This window comes from Notolepis coatsorum (genome assembly GCF_963971535.1).
Source record: "Notolepis coatsorum genome assembly, chromosome: 6".
NCBI classification, from domain to species: domain Eukaryota; kingdom Metazoa; phylum Chordata; class Actinopteri; order Aulopiformes; family Paralepididae; genus Notolepis; species Notolepis coatsorum.
The window spans coordinates 151,154,601-151,174,228 of NC_140170.1; the positions used below are offsets into that span (position 1 = coordinate 151,154,601).

At 42.6% G+C, this 19,628-nt stretch overlaps 1 protein-coding gene across 1 annotated transcript; it reads right to left on the reverse strand.

The window, feature by feature from the left end:
* Positions 1 to 13: 13 nt before the first annotated feature.
* rab7a (RAB7a, member RAS oncogene family) lies at positions 14 to 18,039 on the reverse strand. Its single transcript, XM_084317550.1, has 6 exons — positions 17,649 to 18,039; positions 12,708 to 12,770; positions 8,724 to 8,850; positions 4,106 to 4,324; positions 2,154 to 2,282; positions 14 to 1,387 (listed from the first exon to the last, which is right to left on the reverse strand). The coding sequence occupies exons 2-6, from the start codon at positions 12,758 to 12,760 to the stop codon at positions 1,292 to 1,294; spliced, it is 624 nt and encodes a 207-aa protein (XP_084173676.1). The 5' UTR covers positions 12,761 to 12,770; positions 17,649 to 18,039; the 3' UTR covers positions 14 to 1,291.
* Positions 18,040 to 19,628: the final 1,589 nt, after the last annotated feature.

Here is a 19,628-nt window from a genome sequence, read left to right on the forward strand (position 1 = left end):
ATGTAGATGCTATGCATTTATCATTATATAATATTATAATATGATGAATGCCAACACTTTACCCCATTTCTTTTTCAAAGTTATGTGTTCTAACTCGTCTTCTATGATGGAATTCAAATTCTAAACAATATAATAATATACTAACAGATACATATCTGATCAGTTAAAAAGATGTCAAGCACTTCAACCTGCCAACCTGAGCTACTGGCAGAGACAGACGTGGAGATTTACCTTCCCCACACTGACTGAGATTTGCAAATATACAAAGTCTTGCAATACAGTAAAAAGACAGGTGCAGGTTATCCATACCCATATAGTTATACGAGTCATATTTATACTGTCCCCCTTTTTATCAGGTAGAATGTCATCCTGTCTTGATTTGGTTCATTCCTGTGTCACATTTTGTGTTTAACAAAGAATAATTCAAGAAACAGCTAAATGACCAGAGTTAGTTAGGAACATCATTTACATCAAAGAGCAGGGTTGAATTCTTAACAGCCTCTTCAGCTTGGAGCTGGTGTTTACTGTGGCTCTACAGTGAGATGTTCTAACAGCCTCTTCAGCTTGGAGCTGGTGTGTTTACTGTGGCTCTACAGTGAGATGTTCTAACCGCTCTTCTGTTCAGTCTGGAGCACAACAAGTGCAAAGTGGAGAAAATAAAGAAGCTTTGAGGACACTTCTCTGGTGGATTTGCTATGTTTGCTTCCTAGGTCAATTAACACGAGTCTGCAGGCAGCATATTAACATGATCTACACATCATGATCCACACATGCACCTCCACACTGGTCGAATATAAATAGCACATTCTGATCCTTCACAATTTCTTTAACCGCTGGAATTGTCATGAGAGTGCTGCTACGTCCCAACTCCCGTGACGTGTCATGGGAGTTCATCTGTTTTTATTTAAGTTTGAGAGGCAGGGTGACGCCACAGATACCAGTTTTACGTGTGAAGTGGGTTTTAAAGCGACAAACACAAAATGGGGAGAAATAAGCATCACTGAAATAAATGATAGTATTTCCTCATGGTCTTCTTTGGGCTAGGAGACAGTTTTGTAGTTGAGAAAGGTGTGTGTTGTATACACAGAGGTGAGTGCAGCGTGTGTGTGTGTGTGTGTGTGTGTTGTAGTAGTAGTAGTAGTATACTCAACGAGAGGAACCCTGCTCGTATCTACAAAGGCCAGTGATAATATTGGGCATCACACAGTAGGGGTGTGGGGGGAGAGGGTATTTAGACAAGGCAAGACAGGGAAGCCAGGACAGCAGTTTCCCCTGGAGCTCTTCAGAAGCCTCAGCAGCTGCAGGTCTCTGCTGATGGCTTCGCTCGCTCGTTCCTGTCCAGCTTGATGGGCTCCGGGAACTCGTTGTACAGCTCCACTTCAGTCTCCTGGAAAACACAACGTGCACAAATTCTAATAAATTCCATTCAAAACCCTGGTTTTAAGTGGGGGAACACAAAAGCTATTTTATTTTATTTATTACTCTGATTGACACGTGCAATTAAAACGTAAAGTAGAATAAAATACAAAATGCAATTAGAACGGAAATATGGAAAGATTAATTAAAATGACATCACAAGGAATTTCTGTCAATATTGATATGTACAACGTTATCAGTTTATATGTGTAGAAATCACTGAAAATAATCCATCACATTAAACTAAGGTTTTCAAATATTCCCTGTTTCAGAGTGCTGTCACCCAGCTGTCTCTCTAGGCTCATATTACTTGTTTCAGAGCACTGTATGTCACCCAGCTGTCTCTCTAGCCTCATATTATCTGTTTCAGAGCACTATCACCCAGCTGTCTCTCTAGCCTCATATTATCTGTTTCAGAGCACTATCACCCAGCTGTCTCTCTAGCCTCATATTACTTGTTTCAGAGCACTGTCACCCTGCTGTCTCTCTAGCCTCATATTACTTGTTTCAGAGCACTGTCACCCAGCTGTCTCTCTAGCCTCATATTACTTGTTTCAGAGTGCTGTCACCCAGCTGTCTCTCTAGCCTCATATTACATGTTTCAGAGCACTATCAACCAGCTGTCTCTCTAGCCTCATATTACTTGTTTCAGAGCACTATCACTCTGCTGTCTCTCTAGCCTCATATTACTTGTTTCAGAGCACTGTCACCCAGCTGTCTCTCTAGCCTCATATTACCTGTTTCAGAGCATTGCGTGCGATAGTCTGGAAGGCTTGCTCCACGTTGATTGCCTCCTTGGCGCTGGTCTCAAAGTAAGGGATGTTGTTCTTGCTCTGACACCAAGCCTGCGCTCGTTTGGTTGTTACCTGAAATACACAGCAAAGGGGGATGAGATGTTATTCTTACTGCTGAAACACTGAAAGAGGAACATACACTAAACGCTTCACTTGTGTTAATGCATGGTGTTAATGCTGCTATTCACTCCTGGAGGGGTGGGGATAAAACCAGCGTTGAGACCAGGAAGGTAAACACAGCAGCCACCATGGCTGGATATCAAAATCTATGGAAGGCGGTTAGGGTCAAATATGTTTATATGCATGTAATTATGTTTTTAAATACGTATTCTTTTTTTTATCCACTTTTTCTCCCATCCCAATTTAGCCGTGCCAATTCTCCCCTCCCCTGTCTTGAACGTTGCTCGCATATGCCCCCCACTGGTCGGTTGTAGGGAGGATAGAAGCCTTGCATCACATGTCCCCTCCGATACATGTGGAGGCAGCCTGTCACATCTTTTCACCTGCCAGCGCGGACTCTCATTTGGCGAGGTGTAACGTATGGGAGGCTCACACTACCCCCGCTATTTTCCTGTCTCTGCTGTGCAGGCGTCCCCCAACCGACCTGTAGGAGTCGCTGTCCACAACGTCCAGATTACCACCCATCGACTTCCACCCGCTAACTCTGCGAATTGAGTCAGTAAGACGGCTGGCCCAAGCCGGAGGCAACGCCGCCAGCCGGAGTCGAACCCGGTGTCTCTTGCGTTGGTGACGAGCGCAATGTCCGCTGCGCCACCCAGCCGCCCTTTAAATACGTATTATTAAAAAAAATTATTTATGTAAACATTTTCAAATGAATCAAAAGAAATTATGCATTAACCCTTTGGGTGCCGTTAACGTAGAACTACGTTTCTGTCGCCCGACAGTTGAGTGCCGGAAACGTAGATCTACATCTTTCTCACGGTATTTCTTTTATTCGCTATTGCCATTCATAATTCAGCGGGGCACCTTGTGCATGCTGTTCTGAGTGTGTCTGAGCTGGCAGACGGTCTTATACCGCCCTCGGCCGCTATTGCACTCCATTAGAAACAATGTAGTTTCTTTTCTCTACCGAGCTGCGGCGTGGGGGCGGGTCCTAAACACTCCGGCAAAACATGCGCTTGTAGGGATGGCTTGGACAACTGACCCCGTCCGCCCGTTCATGTGCAATGCCCAATAACGTCGGAGACAGGATCGCTGTGGATAACTGGAATGGCGATCAGATAATTGGATTATTACCAGGTAAGGACTCTATATATCCAATCTTGCGTTGATCTGATATTTCTTTCTCCCGCGATTGAAGCTGTCTGTGTGGACTGTGTGTGGCTGTTTACCGTTGGGTGCAGGAGGGGGGGGGGGGGGGGGGGTGCCGCGCTCCAGGGCCAATTTCATGTATGCACGAGGAGACATAATGATAATCTAGCGTTGATTTCAGGAAGATTCTATAATCGGGTGAAAAATGACAACGTGATAAGTGTATTCCACTAAAACGCTATTTTCACGTCTTTTTCCTGGAATTACTCAGAAGCACCCAAACTATATTCATATTCAAAAACGGTAATGGAAATGTACGGATGGAAAAATAATCAGTTTTTTGCATGTTGACTGGAAGCAACTCACTGACAATCGACAGCGTTATTAGATCCATAGCTATAATATAAAATATAGGTTTAGCTCTACAAACAAGGTGAGCGTTTACATGGGGTTAATGGACGGCAAGGCCAGATGCACTTCCCGGAAGGGCCGTGGCACTCAAATGTGTTAATATTGACATCCCTTATATACAGTATATATATATGTTTTGTTTTTTTATGGACTTGGGCATATGCAGTTATTACAAATGTTGTCCTCATAGTGTCCTCTCTTGCTGGACCCACCTGTCTGTTCTCCAGGTCGATCTTGTTACCTAGCACCACAAAGGGGAAGTTCTCTGGGTCTCGAGGGCTGGCCTGGATCAGGAACTCATCCCTCCAGCTGTCCAGAGTCTTGAAGGTGCTGGGGGCCGTTACATCAAACACCAGCACACAGCAGTCTGCTCCACGGTAGAATGCTACACCTAAGGACTGGAACCTCTCCTGACCCGCTGTGTCCCAGATCTGAGGCAGAGAGAGAAGACATTGGACCTCATTCACCAACATTGTCTTAAGTTTTCTCTTACGACAACCTCCTTGGAAGTTACCGAGTTACCCCCGGATTCATCAACGTGTGGAGAGGTTGTCTTAACTTGCCAAATGATCGCAGCTGCGGACCCCTGAATAATATGTATAGGCTATAGGCCCTCGTTTGGCCATAATAGCCTATTCTCAAATGGCTAAATCTCCTCGCTGACGGACCCAGTATAGCCTATATCATATCATATTCCTATATGTCTCCAAGGAATCGTGGGGCTCTGGGGAAGAAAGGTTGGGAAGCCCTGCTATAGCCTATCCTTTATAATGTTATAGGCTATTTTATTTACAGTAGTATATTTATGAGGCGGCTGGGTGGCGCAGCGGACATTGCGCTCGTCACCAACGCAAGAGACACCGGTATCGAATCCGGCTGTCAGTGTTGCCTCCGGCTTGGGCCAGCCGTCATACTGACTCAATTGGCAGAGTTAGCGGGAGGGAAGTCGATGGGTCGTTGTGAACAGCGACTCCTACAGGTCGGTTGGGGCGCCTGCACAGCAAAGACAGGAAAATGGCGGGGGCAGTGTGAGCCTCCTACACGTTACTCCTCGCCAAATGAGAGTCCGCGCTGGCAGGTTAAAAGATGCGACTGGCTGCCTCCACATGTATCGGAGGCTTCTATCCTCCCTACAACCGGCCAGTGGGGGGCACATGCGAGATCAAGACAGGGGAGGGGAGAATTGGCACGGCTAAATTGGGATGGGATAAAAAAATGTAAATAGAAAAAAGGAGAAAAAAAAAGTGGATAAAAAAAAAGTTGTATATTTATGATTTGTTTCCATAGCCGGTCTCAGTTATGCTGTGGCTGAGACGGATCTGGATTAATGAAGCTGCTATAGGAGACTGCTTCTTGGCTACGAATTAAAGCCACGATTGAATGAATTATGATTTTTCTTTGCATCTTTGACAGTGAATAACACCATGCTAATAATGACCAAACATTAAAAACTGCCACTGATCTCGTTCAGTACCTTCTTTTTTTTTGAAATTTTTTTATTTATAATTTTTTTGACATTACATAAAACAATACATACGTATGCTCTTGCTCGTTCTTCTTCCCCCCCCTCAGGACCCCCCTTGGATAATCCATCCATTATTTCGTTTCTAACCAGGAATTACAATTCATATGCTAACCTTTATTCTCTCCACCACTTCTAACCAGATTGCAATGCTGGCTTCATTGACCCCTAAAATTCTTGCTGTAGATATCTCTAGATAAATCACATCGAGATAGGTAAGAACCCATACCTTCCGGCACATTTTATCCAGTTGAATCCATCGTGATGCTATCAGCTTTTTAGCAGCCGTAAGACCGGACAAAATTTGTCTCTTTAGCTGTATAGAGGCTGCTAACTGAGAAACATCATTCAACAACAATACAGAAGGCAGTACAGGTATGGTCAGAAATAAAAATTCTGATAATTGCGTGGTTACTTCTTCCCAGAATATCTTAACAGGGGGACATTCCCAATACATATGCATAAATGTACTGATATCACCCCTTAGACACAAGGAGCATAGTACCATAGTTCAGTACCTTCTTGAGATCATGTGTACAAAAGATCTAAGGAAATTAATAATGGGAAGATGATTAAACAGAAGGTTCTGTAGATACAGTACTGAATTCTCCCATCCAGACCAATGTCATTTGAAATATTATTATAGAATATAGAATAGGAGGCTTATAAATTACCTTATTATAGCCAATTCGCACATTTATATATATATACATATATTATCTTTAAAATGCCCGAGTTCAATTTGGATTTAGTATCACCAGGCGTGCATAAGAACAGATAATGAAATCTACTGTAATCTACTGTACTTTTTTATTTTCCCCACAGTGCAACCGTTTTGAAACTAATTTCAGATCCAATTGTTCCTACATGTTAACAATAGGGAAGAGAAACTTGAAAGCCTTTCAATATTTGTTAAAAAACATTACCTTTTGTGGCTTATTATCCCGAATATTAACAGTTATTAAAATAATTCATACAGAACTCTGAACCTTGAACCCCATAAAATCTTCCAGGAAGTGTAGTTTTAAAAACTTTCAACGCAGAACAATATCTGTGGAACTCTGCTACAAAATGGCCGCAAAAGACTACAATTCCCATGGTTCAAAATTTCCAAAATGGTCACCCTCTCGGAATAGACTTCACCAAATCGAAAAGTTAAATCTATCTAATGACACTTTTAACCTATTGCTAAACTAACGTATTGATGATAATCTACATTCTACATGCTGTTGTGACATGTTAGTGATGTTAATACTTTTTTTTTTTATCCACTTTTTCTCCCCATTTTCTATTTTTCTCCCATCCCAATTTCATATTTCCAATTCTTCCCTCCCCTGTCTTGAACGTTGCTAGACTATGCCTCCCACTGGTCGGCTGTAGTGAGGATAGAAGCCTTGCATCACGTGTCCCCTCCGGTACACGAGGAGGCAGCCTGTCGCATATTTTCACCGCAACAGCTCGAACTCTGTGGCGAGGAGTAACGCGTGGGAGGCTCACGCTGCCCCCGATACTTCCTGTTTCCGCCGCACCGGTGTCACCCAACCGACCTGTAGAGTTGCTGTCCACAACGTCCAATCCCCACCCACCGGCTTTCCCACCCTCTAACACTGCCAATTGTGTTAGTATGACGGCCGGCCAAGCCGGTAGCAACGCCGAGAGCAGGGCTCGATACCAGCATATCCTGCGTTAGTGGCGAGCGCCTTGCCCACTGCGCCACTCAGCCACCTGCAGTGATGTTAACACTTTAACTGCCGGAAGACGCCGTAACTATCAATATTTCAAAAATCTGTGATCGGAATCATATTTCCTTTCCGGGGCCCTGAGACACAAGTGTGATCTCCTCTCAATCCTCTAGCGGTTCAAGACCGCCATCTGGTGGCCGATCGGCAGATTGAAAAAACGGATGTTACCTTTAACCCGGCAGGACTCACTCCATATGTGGTCCGGGCACTCGCTAATGTTAGAGAGACTCAGTCTTCACACAGTGAACATCGATCGCTGCAAATAACTCGAAAAAACAACATGATTTGGACGTATATATTATTATACAACCTGGAAATGGACCGGATATTTCTATATCCCATAATAGGAAAATGTCTGTTCCACGCTCATCGCCCAACGGCGCGAGGAAGATACGGTAAGATTCAGCGTTATTGTTCAATGTGTACGATACTAACTGCTATGATGAACATTTGACCCACATTAGATTAATGGTATAACGCTGCCCACGGAATTATAAACGCCCCCTCGGCCATCCGGTCAACATCAGATGATGTGTAGTAACTTCCAGAAGTCCGTCCAGTTGGATTTTTTTTTATATCGCGCCGATTGCTATCAAACTGTATTTGATCATCAATATAATGCATTTGGGGCTATAAATCACGTTCTGGAAAAAGCTGCAGAAAGAGATGAAAACATACTTGTACTTTAGATCATATTTTAGTATGAATATGTGAATGAAAAAGTTTAACGTTCATACACCCTGAACAATACATATAGGACATTGAATGGGCCCTAATAATGGCAATTTAGCAATAGAATTTAAAAAGTTATAGCCCTGCAAAGAAGGGGAACTTCTACATAGACAAATAGAGCTGGCAACCTATGGTATATCATGAATTTAGCCTTAGGCAATCAAAGTGTTAATACTTGAATAAGTTTGAAATTAAAATCGCAACTTTTATCCAACAGTCTAAAAAATATTGATTTATGACCAGATGTCATTTCGGGTGGAAGAGGTTAAACCCCGCCCTCACGGCTCAGATCGGCTCCGAAAACACACCAGACCATTTTCAATGGAGTGCAATAGCTCCGCAAGGCAGTAGAGGGCGGTGTTGACCGTCTGCCAGCTCAGACAGGGTCTGAAGGGTCTGCAGAGGCTGCAGACATGAATTATGAATAGATATAGCGAATAAACTAAATAACGATCCCGTGATGCATATTCACATGGCGGGCAATAACGAGTATACTCGTTCTTGGCAATTAATGTGTTAAGAACACGGCGCACACCAGTCTGTCCGACTTACGACTGCTCTTCAGCGCTCCTAAATCCTGCTCTTAGTTAAGAGCGAATCCTCGAGAAGGGACCGTTTGTGAATCCCAAAATCGGCCGGAAAATGTCTTAAGTGGAGCTAGGACACATTTTTTTCCTAACTTTTGTCTGTCCGTTGGTGAATGAGACCCATTGTTACATGAGGAAATCAGTGACCTCAGCCTCCGAGAGTTGACAGAACTCCAGTCAACCTGTGACCACAGAGCAAAGCACTGATGACAATTATTTATTTGTATCCCTGTGATTGTGCCAGTACCTGCATTGTAACAAGTCGGTCGTCCACCATGACTTCTTTCGTCAGGAAATCAGCCCCTATTGTAGCTTTGTACTGATTGCTGAACTTCTTATTCACATACTGGTTCATTAATGAGGTCTTCCCCACTCTGAGAAGACAAATTCAGAACATGGGATCACAACAGTGAATATATTCACAACATTAATATAGTCACAACATTAATATATTCACAATACATTCATATATTCACAACACATTCATATATTCAAAACACACTAATTAGGGGTGCACCGATGTATCGGTCGGGTATCGGTATCGGCCGAAGTGCCTTGTTGACTGCAATCGGCCTATAAGCTCGAATGTGCCGATGGCAGTAGCCGATAAATATCCATCAATTTGTGTAGCGTCAAGACAAAAAAAAGTTCACTCGCGACCTGCACAACGCCGTCCCCAGTCCCCCACACACACAAGCTACTGCATCAAAGTTACTACTTATGATTAACAAGGCATTCGTTTTGTGGCATTAACGTTATATAGTGTTACACTATATTAGTGTTACACGTTCAATAACATCAGCATATTATTTACCCGAACGTAGCAAGCATTATGCGTTCATACTAGCTCAGTTCCTTCCGTTGCTCATAGAGCCCTGAGTTTTACCCATTCTGCAATCTGTTAATAAAGTTTTCAATCAGACACATGTATAGAAAGGCTTTGTTTTATTATAACATTTGTTGCAGTAAAATCATTATGCCTCGTTTAAGTCATCCTTCAGAGCTAAAAGCTAAACGTCGGCCGCGCCGCCGTTGTTGTAGAATACCTCTCGTCAAAATCAATGGCGGACAAAAGCGGAAGTAAAAAATGTATACGCGCTTGCCGATTGGTGGTAACAGCAGAGGCGGGTGCAAGCGGTGTGTGACGTAATTGGCAGAAAAAAGTTTTTTGCCACAAATATCGGTATCAGCCGATTATGTTAGTTGAACAATCGGTATCGGTGGCAAATTTTCATATTGGTGCATCCCTAACACTAATATATTCACAATACATTCACAACACACCATATAGAAACAACACCACAGGGAAACTAATGTCACCATGATAATTCTTGCATGAAACCGTGAGCATTTAGTGAGGTGCTGCCAACAGAATGACTTACTGGATGCATTAGTGGTGAGCAAAGTAGATCAGCCCAATCAGCAGCCTAATAAAATGCAGTGTTTCCTGCAGAACGGTTGGTAGTGGTGACTGGCTTGCTGCTCTCGGACTGGCATTAATGTTTAATCAAATTTGTTAGTAGATTTTTAAGTTTTATTTTCCATACTCAATGAGTTGGGCCTATTTCCTGAAAGATAATAAGCACATCTCTGGTAAGTATGAGATATATATATATATTTTTTTAATCTACTTTTTCTCCCGATTTTCTATTTTTCTCCCTTCCCCAATTTCGTATTGTCCAATTCTACCCTCCCCTGTCTCGAACGCTGTTAGGCCATGCCTCCCACAAGCCGGCTGCAATGTGGACGAAGCCTTGCATCACGTGTCCCCTCCGGTACTCGAGGAGGCAGGCGTCGCATCTTTTCACCTGCACAGCGCGATCTCTCAGCGGCGAGGCTCTGCGTGGGAGGGACACGCCGCCCCCGTCGCACCAACCGACCTGTAGGAGTCGCTGTCCACAACGTCCGATCCCCACCCACCAGCTTCCCACCCCCTAATACTGCCAATTGTATTAGTATGACCGACCAGCCAAGCTGGTAGCAACGCCGAGAGAGCTGGGCTCGAACCCAGCATCTCCTGCGTTGGTGGCAAGCGCCTTGCCCACTGCGCCACCTAGCCGCCCTGCAAGTATGAGATTTAAAGGGATATTCCAATACAAAGCAACATTCTCTCATTTATTATGGCATAACTGATTAATTATCTCTATGTGCCAAACTACAACAATAGTTCCTGATACCTTGATCGTCTCTCCATCAGCTTCCCGCTCGCTCGCTTTTTTTTTTCTCTAATTTTTTTCTCAACATAGTCCATGTGACTATTATTAAATTAAGAATCACATATACCAATAACATAGTATAAGGAATAACTTTCCCCATACTTGATTTGATGTGAGCAATAAGCACAATTAAATTTTTGTTGCTTATAAATTGCTGAATGAATGTAGTGGAAACACTAAATTATGTCTTTTTGAAAGAATCCAGCCCTGCTTTAAATTGATGAAGCTAAACATATTAAAGGTGTAATTTTGTATTTGTATTTATTGGTTTAAAATACAGAGACAGTGCATATTAAGGAACATTTCACTGTAAATATGCCCGTTTAGCCAGGTTGGCTAATTTTCAACTGTAGTCTCTGGGGCAGGTGACATGAGCGCTACAATAATTAAGAGTAGTTTCAGCCTCTAGATGTCACTAGAGCACCACCAAAACAATGTTTATACTGAAATGTTATCATTATTTGATGTTGACTGATAAAACTTGCAAACTAGGTATTATGTTATGTTATTATGACTCAAGATCCAGCAATATCATACCAATCTTACATTTAAAAATGTAGTCAGAAACATATTTTAAGTTAAACTTTTGGTAGAAAAACAGACTGTTGACAAGTGAACGTTTCTTTTTTTAAACGTTTATCCAATGAGATGCAAGAAGGGAGGGGCTACAACACAATAACATGCACTCACTGCCCAAATGTTGATGCCCAGAACAGTCCCAAACACGGCAAATAGAAAGAAAGAAAACACAGACAGAGGGAGGGGTCAAATAAACACACCTCCTCACACTGACTGTAATGGGTCTTAACACTTTGATTACTGGCGATGCGGTGCGCCTTACCGCCGTTGAATGCCAGCACCCACTTCAATGATAGCGTTGTGAACGCATAATCTCTGTCTTAAATTATGGCTATGTGTCTAATCTGCCCATCTTTTATCAATGACTTGTTTGCAGTCAACATTGTCGAGACGGATTGTTTTTATTTTATAATCGGTTCATTTCCGTTTTATAGCATTTTGAAAAGCCCTCGTTTTTCAGGACAATATAAAGATTCCGTGATAAACGGCATTTACTGGAATATCTGGCATACACAAAAAACATTGTCATTTTTCGGCCTATTTATGAATCGTTTTCAAATAAACGCTAGATTATCGATAGTATATGTGTACTCATGCACGCTAGAGAAGCGATCTGAAAAATATATTCTCTCATTTCCTGATCAGCGAGCACACACTCACAGCCACACACACACATATGGGACACACGTTGATATATAGGTGAAAACAGATCCAATTACCCTAAGACTGGTCAAATAAATTGCTTACCTCAGATCAGATGTTATCCAAAAAGATTATTCCAATTCCTGATCGCCATTCCAAATAACGATCGCGTTTATTGATTCAGCGTTGGGTACTGTAAATATATATTCCACACGTTTTCCGGGCCGGCGATCAACTTGGGTCTTTTCAGATGCCTCGTCGGAAAAGTAACATGAGGAGGCTGGCCCCCCCCCATCAGTCTAAACGAATGGGGTGCAGTTACACAGGGAGAGACGATAGGGGGTGGTATTTTCCCAATTGAGCTCAGAGAGAGTCTGCAACACTAGCGCTCGATTGATGAAATATGAATCAAATCGCTAATAAAAAAAATACGACAAACAAACGCTATATAGCGTTGGTGGCACTCAACTGGCGGCATGAACTAACGACAAAACGCGTACCTGGCAGAACACAAAGTGTTAAGTGATGATTGAGAGGGAGGAGTCTCATATAAATACACCTCACACTGTAGTGGATCTTAAGTGATGATTAGAGGGAGGGGTCTCATAAATACACCTCCTCACACTGTAATGGATCTTAATTGATGATTGAGAGGGATAGGTCTCAGATAAACACACCTCCTCACACTGTAGTGTAGTGGGTCTTTAGTGATGATAGACAAAGATTATGTTTGTTTGGATGATTCTACTCATTATAGCTGTGAGAGGTAAGCCAACGCTAAACACAACACTCACCCAGAGTCTCCAAGGATGATGACTTTGAGAAGTACTTTCTTCCTAGATGTCATCGTGCCTCAGCTGAAAAAAATTTAAAAGTTACATCACAATGAACTCTAAGATTCTGACCCACAGGATGCTGACCCGGATCGTGCGTGTGTCAGGGGCCTGGCTGAGCTAGACTGAGGAAATAAGGAACAGGCAGGTAGAACCCAGTGTGTCCTACATTGAGTATTACACCCAACTGCACAAACAACATCAGACAGTTCGGGATGCACCGATCCGACTTGTTCAGTCCCGATACCGATACCTGGGCTTTGGGTATCGGCCGATACCGTCGAGTACCGATCTGATACCCATTGTTCAATTAATAAACTGTATGCCTCACTGTGTGGAAGAGACTGGGATCATTCTTTTGTGCAAGGCAACATCAGGCTTGACTTAAAACATTACTTTCCTAACTTAGTGAAACAAAAGGTAACAAATTAACACCTAGATATAAATGTACTGAATTGTTATTTATTATTTGATTTATTATTATAAAAAATAAAAAATAAAATTAATTCTGATTTTTTTTTTTTTTTTTTTGATACCCGATCCAGCTATTTTAGTCATATCAGTGCATCCCTAGATATAACATGTTGACTTCCCCTCCAACATGTCTCATTCCCAACCCTGGCCGACCTCAGGAACCCAGTACAAATAGCATTAAAACGGATGCCTACTTAATCCTAATTCATAGGCCCTACATGCCTACATTCAACAAGCCTCATCCACATGTGCCTTGAATTGGAACTGTAATCCTAAACGTGCTTAATCTAAGAGTCCTTTCAGTCCAATCCTAAAAGTACTTGTGTTTTTTTTTACTGATATGCTGCCTGGAAAGTAGCATCAATTATTCAGCATTATTTAGGCTGGAAGGTCTCTATTAATACATGGCTGTCTGGAAGGTCTACTAATACATGGCTGTCTGGAAGGGCACTACTAATACATGGTTGTCTGGAAGGTATCTAATCTATCTACTAATACATGGCTGGTCACTACTAATACAAGATTCAAGAGTTTTATTCATCACATGCATACACAAGACATATAGTGAAATGAAGGTGGCCATGCCCGGTGGCCATATATGGCTGTCTGGAAGGTCTCTGTAATACATGGCTGTCTGGAAGCTCAACATCATGCCCGACAGCCACGAGACATGATCTTATTGATTTAGTCTGCCTTGAAGTAGTCTACTTAGACATACTGTAGCTGCCTGAAAGGCTCAATGTGGCATTTGGCTGCCTAGCACAGTGGTTCCCAAATTGGGGGTAGAGGGGTCACGAGCAGCCGCGGGCGGGGGGGGGAGGGTCGCGAGATGATTTCCAGAATGTATCGATTTCATTAAAAAAATAATAATTATAAATATTATTAGAAGCAGGCTCAGGCCAGTGTTTTCCTGGTGGGGGACCCCCAGACCCTGGCTTAAAAAGTGGCCTGACTGGGGCTATATTTCGCACTATATTTCCTGGCCTGAATGATTACTCCAGTCCGGCCCTGGTTAAAAGCCTCCAATGCTTATTTAGTGCGTGTGCGTTTGAACGTTTGCATGTTTCAACCATACATTTACATTTAGCTGACGCTTTTATCCAAAGTTACTTACAAGGTCTGTACGACAAGAAGGGCACAACTCTATCAGCTGAGTAACAATGTTCATCAAAGTGTTGAGTGCTACAGTGTAGGTTAGTATATTAGGACAAGTAAGGTTAGTTAGGGTTAGATTAGGGTTTTTTTTATAATAAATTAAAAATGTTAAAGGTAATGAATTATTATAAAAAAAGATCTGCTTTAAAAAAAGATTATATACCACCTCCACCCTCCTTATTTCAGGGGTCGTGGCCTGAAAACTTTGGGAACCCCTGGCCTAGCAGACTGTCCTGTTATTGGATTTCTACCTGGTAGGCATCCCTTTACATTTAGTCATTTAGCTGATGCTTTTATCCAAAGTTCCAAGTTCTGTACGATAAGTCATCAGGAAGGGCACAACTCTATCAGCTGAGTAACAATGTTCATCAAAGTGTTGAGTGCTACAGTGTAGGTTAGTTTATTAGGACAAGTGCATGACAGTAAGGTTAGCTAGAGTTAGACTTTTTATTTTTATTTTTTTATTTCAGAATGGTTGAAGAAGTGCATCTTTAGTCGACGGCGAAAGATTGGACGGGTTTCGGCTGTCCTAACTGGGGTGGTACTGGGTAGTTCATTCCACCATTGTGGGGCAAGGACTGAGAAAAGGCAGGTTCTCCTTGATGACCCTCCCGGAGCTCGGATAGGAGTGGGTCTGAGACGGCCAGAAGATGCAGAACGTAGGGGTCTTGAGGGTGTGTAGTTAGAAACCATTGACCGGAGGTAGGCGGGAGCGGTTCCCTTTGCCGCACGGTATGCCAGGTCGAGGGCCTTGAAGCGGATTCGTGCAGCAATGGGGAGCCAGTGCAAGTTTAGTTTTAGGCTGTTTAAATTGCTTACGCTGCCTTGGAGCTATCTGTATGGCTGTCTAGAAGGCCTTTGGCATTGTTTAGCTGTGGGTGTGGAACCACATAGCTGCCTCCCAGCCAGTGTGCCTCTGCTAATAATGCACATTTTAATATACGAGTGGCTGGCTGCATATGTATGATTAGGGCTATGAATTTAAGTCACAGCCCTGTAGGGGTCACTAAATCAGATTTCCATTAGCACGCTGAATTGATTTTGTCCTCACCCAAGTGGACTATGTGAAAACAACAGTGCTAACGCAAGTTAATGGCATTGGGGCTCGCTAAACAATATATTTCTCTGAGGAAACACAGGCAGCACGTGGCAAACTGTTCTAGGCTATGTAACACACTGTAAATTTACACAAACAAAATGGCTTTTTGGATTAAATGAGTTTAGATTAGATTATTGTATTTATTTTGCCAGGTGTTTTATTTTTGTTACAAAAACATTAATCTTAATGAGAAGATGCACCACATTTAGCCATGAGCCCATTTCCATCTGCAGCCCCTTGGCAGGAAGACATAAAGGCAGTAGGAAATACAATAAAATCACATAATCATAATCCTAAAGCTACCCAGCCTCCCGCTACCTGCATACAGGCGTGTGTGTGTGTGGCCTGTGGGCCCTACTGTGCCTTCAGTAACTAAAAAGACTCCCAGTTAATGTGCACTCTCTGAATGTAGGGTTAACTATCCTCATTTCCTCCTCTCTAATATTGAGGTAATAGCTCTAGCTGCCCGGGGCTGACCTACATTTTCTACCAAAACAGATTATCATCTTTCAATTCAAACCTACGATTTCTACCCTTGCAATAAAAAAACGAGAGCCATTAAATTAGGGCCACCTTATTAACACTGTTTCTTAGATTACAATTATGTCCTTCCTAACACACACGTCAGTGTTTATGTCTCTGGTTTAAATTACTAAATCTTCCTTAGGACACAGCAGTCTACTTAACAAAGCAGATGTTTTATTAATTGCTTAATTTCGTTTTTGTCTTTTATAGCAAATGGTGTGGATACCAGGAAACCAGAGGATTATCTCTGAAAACTATCAGCACATGATTGATTCCCTGTAAGTGGTCGACAAGGATCTCATAGGAAGCACAGAGATAGCCACGAGCCGGTGTGCCTGCCAACAAATAAGCCCTTCCAGGTCAAGGTGATAGAACACGAACACCCCCCCCCCCCCCCCACATACACAACTGAGCAATATGTTTTTGTCTCACAGCTCCATTTTAATGGTTGTGAAGATATCTTGGTGGACAGACAAGGACAGTCAGCAGACTGACTTCAAACAGGATTATGGTACATGAACAGACATAAACACAACATATATGACTAATAATAACTAGGTACATGTATGCCGGAAGTAAGATATGGGTTAGGGAGGGTACATTAGGTTTGACAGCAGGCTAAGCCCAGACATTCTCATCACTGCTCTTCCACAAGCTGATTTCTGACATCCTCACCAAGCTGAGGCCTCAGTAATGATAGACTACCAAAGTCCAAAGTGGACCACATGTCATTCAGATGAAATGGAGAGTGTTGGTGAAGGAATGGTTAATCATTCCTAATCATTATAATCTACTACTACTAATACAGTATATTGCTGGTGCTGTACAACAACATCATATTATCCTCCTACTACTACTACTAGTGCCACTAGTACTGTACAACACATAGCATAGCCTACTACTACGATACTGTTGAGTGTTACAGTACTCTCTACAACATATCATAACCGAACCTACTATCTGAACAAAAATTAGGTCAGGTAATATATTAACTGGCTATATTCATATGGGGAAAGAAATGCTACAAACGAGTATCCTACTATTGCCTCTATTGGAGTTATTATAATCTGCAACCCATGACATTGTGTCACTGGGACGATCACATGGTGTTAAGACACAGGACCAAGGCAGGGGGACCATGACTTGGCAGCAGGCATGACTAGCTAATGCTGTAGCATGAATTATCATCATGCATAGAAATCAAGTCATGGCTTCGGTAGAACTAGCATTAGGCTATTTGGTGGCAAATATCCAAAACATGGCACTCCACCAATCGTACCTAACTTAGGCCTACTAATCATAACATGTTGGCTTCTAACAGACGGGACACTGGAGGAGGGTTGGGTACAGCTGGTAGACTAGCGTTCTTTATTACTAAGCCACACATTCCATTGTGTGAACAAGCTGGTTGCCTAACACCCACATGATGGGAACATTCACATGTAGGGGAACTTGTAAGGTCGTCATCATTAGAGAATTCCAAGCAAGTGTTCGTTAATTAAGTAACGGCAGTTATCTTTAGCTAACGTTAACACATAAGTTAGTTAGTTAGCGTAACGCGAGCTACGCGTGGCTAATTGACGTTAACATGACACCGTATAAACACACACAGATGCACATCAACACCGAGGACAACAACACGAACCAACCTGGTCGAGGATCCTCTGGTCAAAAACAGGCCAAAGGTGGACTTTCCCTCTGGCTTTGTTGTAAATGTTAGCTTACTGTAGCTAGCTAGCTAGCTGACGTTTAGAGTGTCTCTTGGGCTGCGTCCAGTTTCTGCCTAGAAAACAACACGTTTGAAACGTCAGCACCTCGCTAACTAATGTCGACTAGCTAGCCTCGCCGCAGCCGTAAACTAAGTAGCTGTCAAATTCAACACTACTGTCGATGTATGTCTTTTTCGTTTACAAACGCTTTTATTGTGCCACACGGGAGTGCTTCGCCTGACTCCGTTGTAGCAGCCGACGTTAGCTGTTTCTGTCAAGCTAATTTAGCTAGCGAGCTGGTTAACTGCTAGCCTGCCTGATCTATTCTTCACTTCCTCCAAAACAAGCTCTGTCAGTGGGGCGTGACGTCATCGCAAGTGCTGGAGAGGACACGCCCTAGTTTAAAAAAGTATTAATGTATGTTCAATTGTTCTTTAACTTAATATTCTCATCTTACATATATTTTAGAGCTATGCCATCTGTACAGTATATGTTGTGTGTATATAGCCACTAAATGCATAGCCACAGTAAACATTAGTAGATTGTGAAACACTATTTTCATGTTTTAATATAGGGGTCAGTTGCCAACAGGGGCTCTGTCGGCTTGGTGTGACATCCAAGTACACAAGACAATAAGAACATTACCCAACCCTGATCTGCCAATCCAGATTACAGCTTGAAGTCCCTTAACATCCCAACACAACACATGCTTAGGCTTCTCAGTTACAGTGGGTGACAATATTGTCACAAGGAAAGATGAAATTACCTACCTGGGTTCCATCCTAGAGGCTAATCTCTCCTGTGACAAAATGGCATCCAATGTAATAAAAAAAGTCAACCAACGAACTCGATTCTTGTACCGGATCTCCTCTCTGGTAAACAAGAATACCCTGAAGACTCTGGCAGGAGCACTCATTCAGGGGTACTACGACTATGCTTGCACCTCATGGTACCAAAGCACCTCAAAGGCGCTAAAAACAAAATTACAAACATCTCAAAACAAACTGGTCAGACTACTGCTTGACCTTACTCCTAGAACCCACCTCACCCCTGCCCACTTTGACAACCTAGGATGGCTTAGAGTAGATGACAGAGTACAGCAACTTGCAATGGGCCTGGTCTACAAGATACACTACACGACCAAGGTACCCATGTACATGGCAAAATACTTCCCAAAGGTCAGTGAATACCACGATCACAACACCAGAGGGAGCTCCACAAATCATGTTAAACCCAGATTCGGCTCAAATAAGGGACTAAACACGTTTCGCAATTATGCCACATCAATGTGGAACGCCCTACCCAAAGCTGTAAAGGAATGTGGATCACTACCCACTTTCAAAACCTCTCTCAAGAGACACCTACGGGAGACTGCAATTCAACACTGGCCCCTGTAAATATCCTAACCCAACCCCCTCCAATGTACAGTCATTTACCTAGTATGGTTTTGTCAATAGTCCAATGTACAATTTTGTTTGTTTGTACAGAGTCTCCCCCCCCTCAATGTACAGTTTTGCTTGCTTATACAGTGTGCCCCCCCCCCCCAACCACCTCCAATGTAAATTACCCAGTATGGTTGTCAATATCCCAGTGTACCCAACCCCCCCCACCCAACCTCCTCCAATGTACAGTTTCTACGTCAAATGTATATACTCCCTTTTCTTGACTCCTTCTGTATCACAAACAGTACTGTATTTGCAATTCTGGTATGTCATAAATGTATAGATGTAGCAGTACTGACTATCTGTATGTCATGTATGTCATATATGTCCTGATGAATTGAAAATGGGGGACCCTGGTGGAAACAAGACGAAAGTCTTTCTCTGGTCTGCATCCCCTTAACAATTGTGTGTATTGAGCTGTACTGTATTGTACCCATTCTGCAATCTGTTAATAAAGTTTTCAATCAATCAATCAATT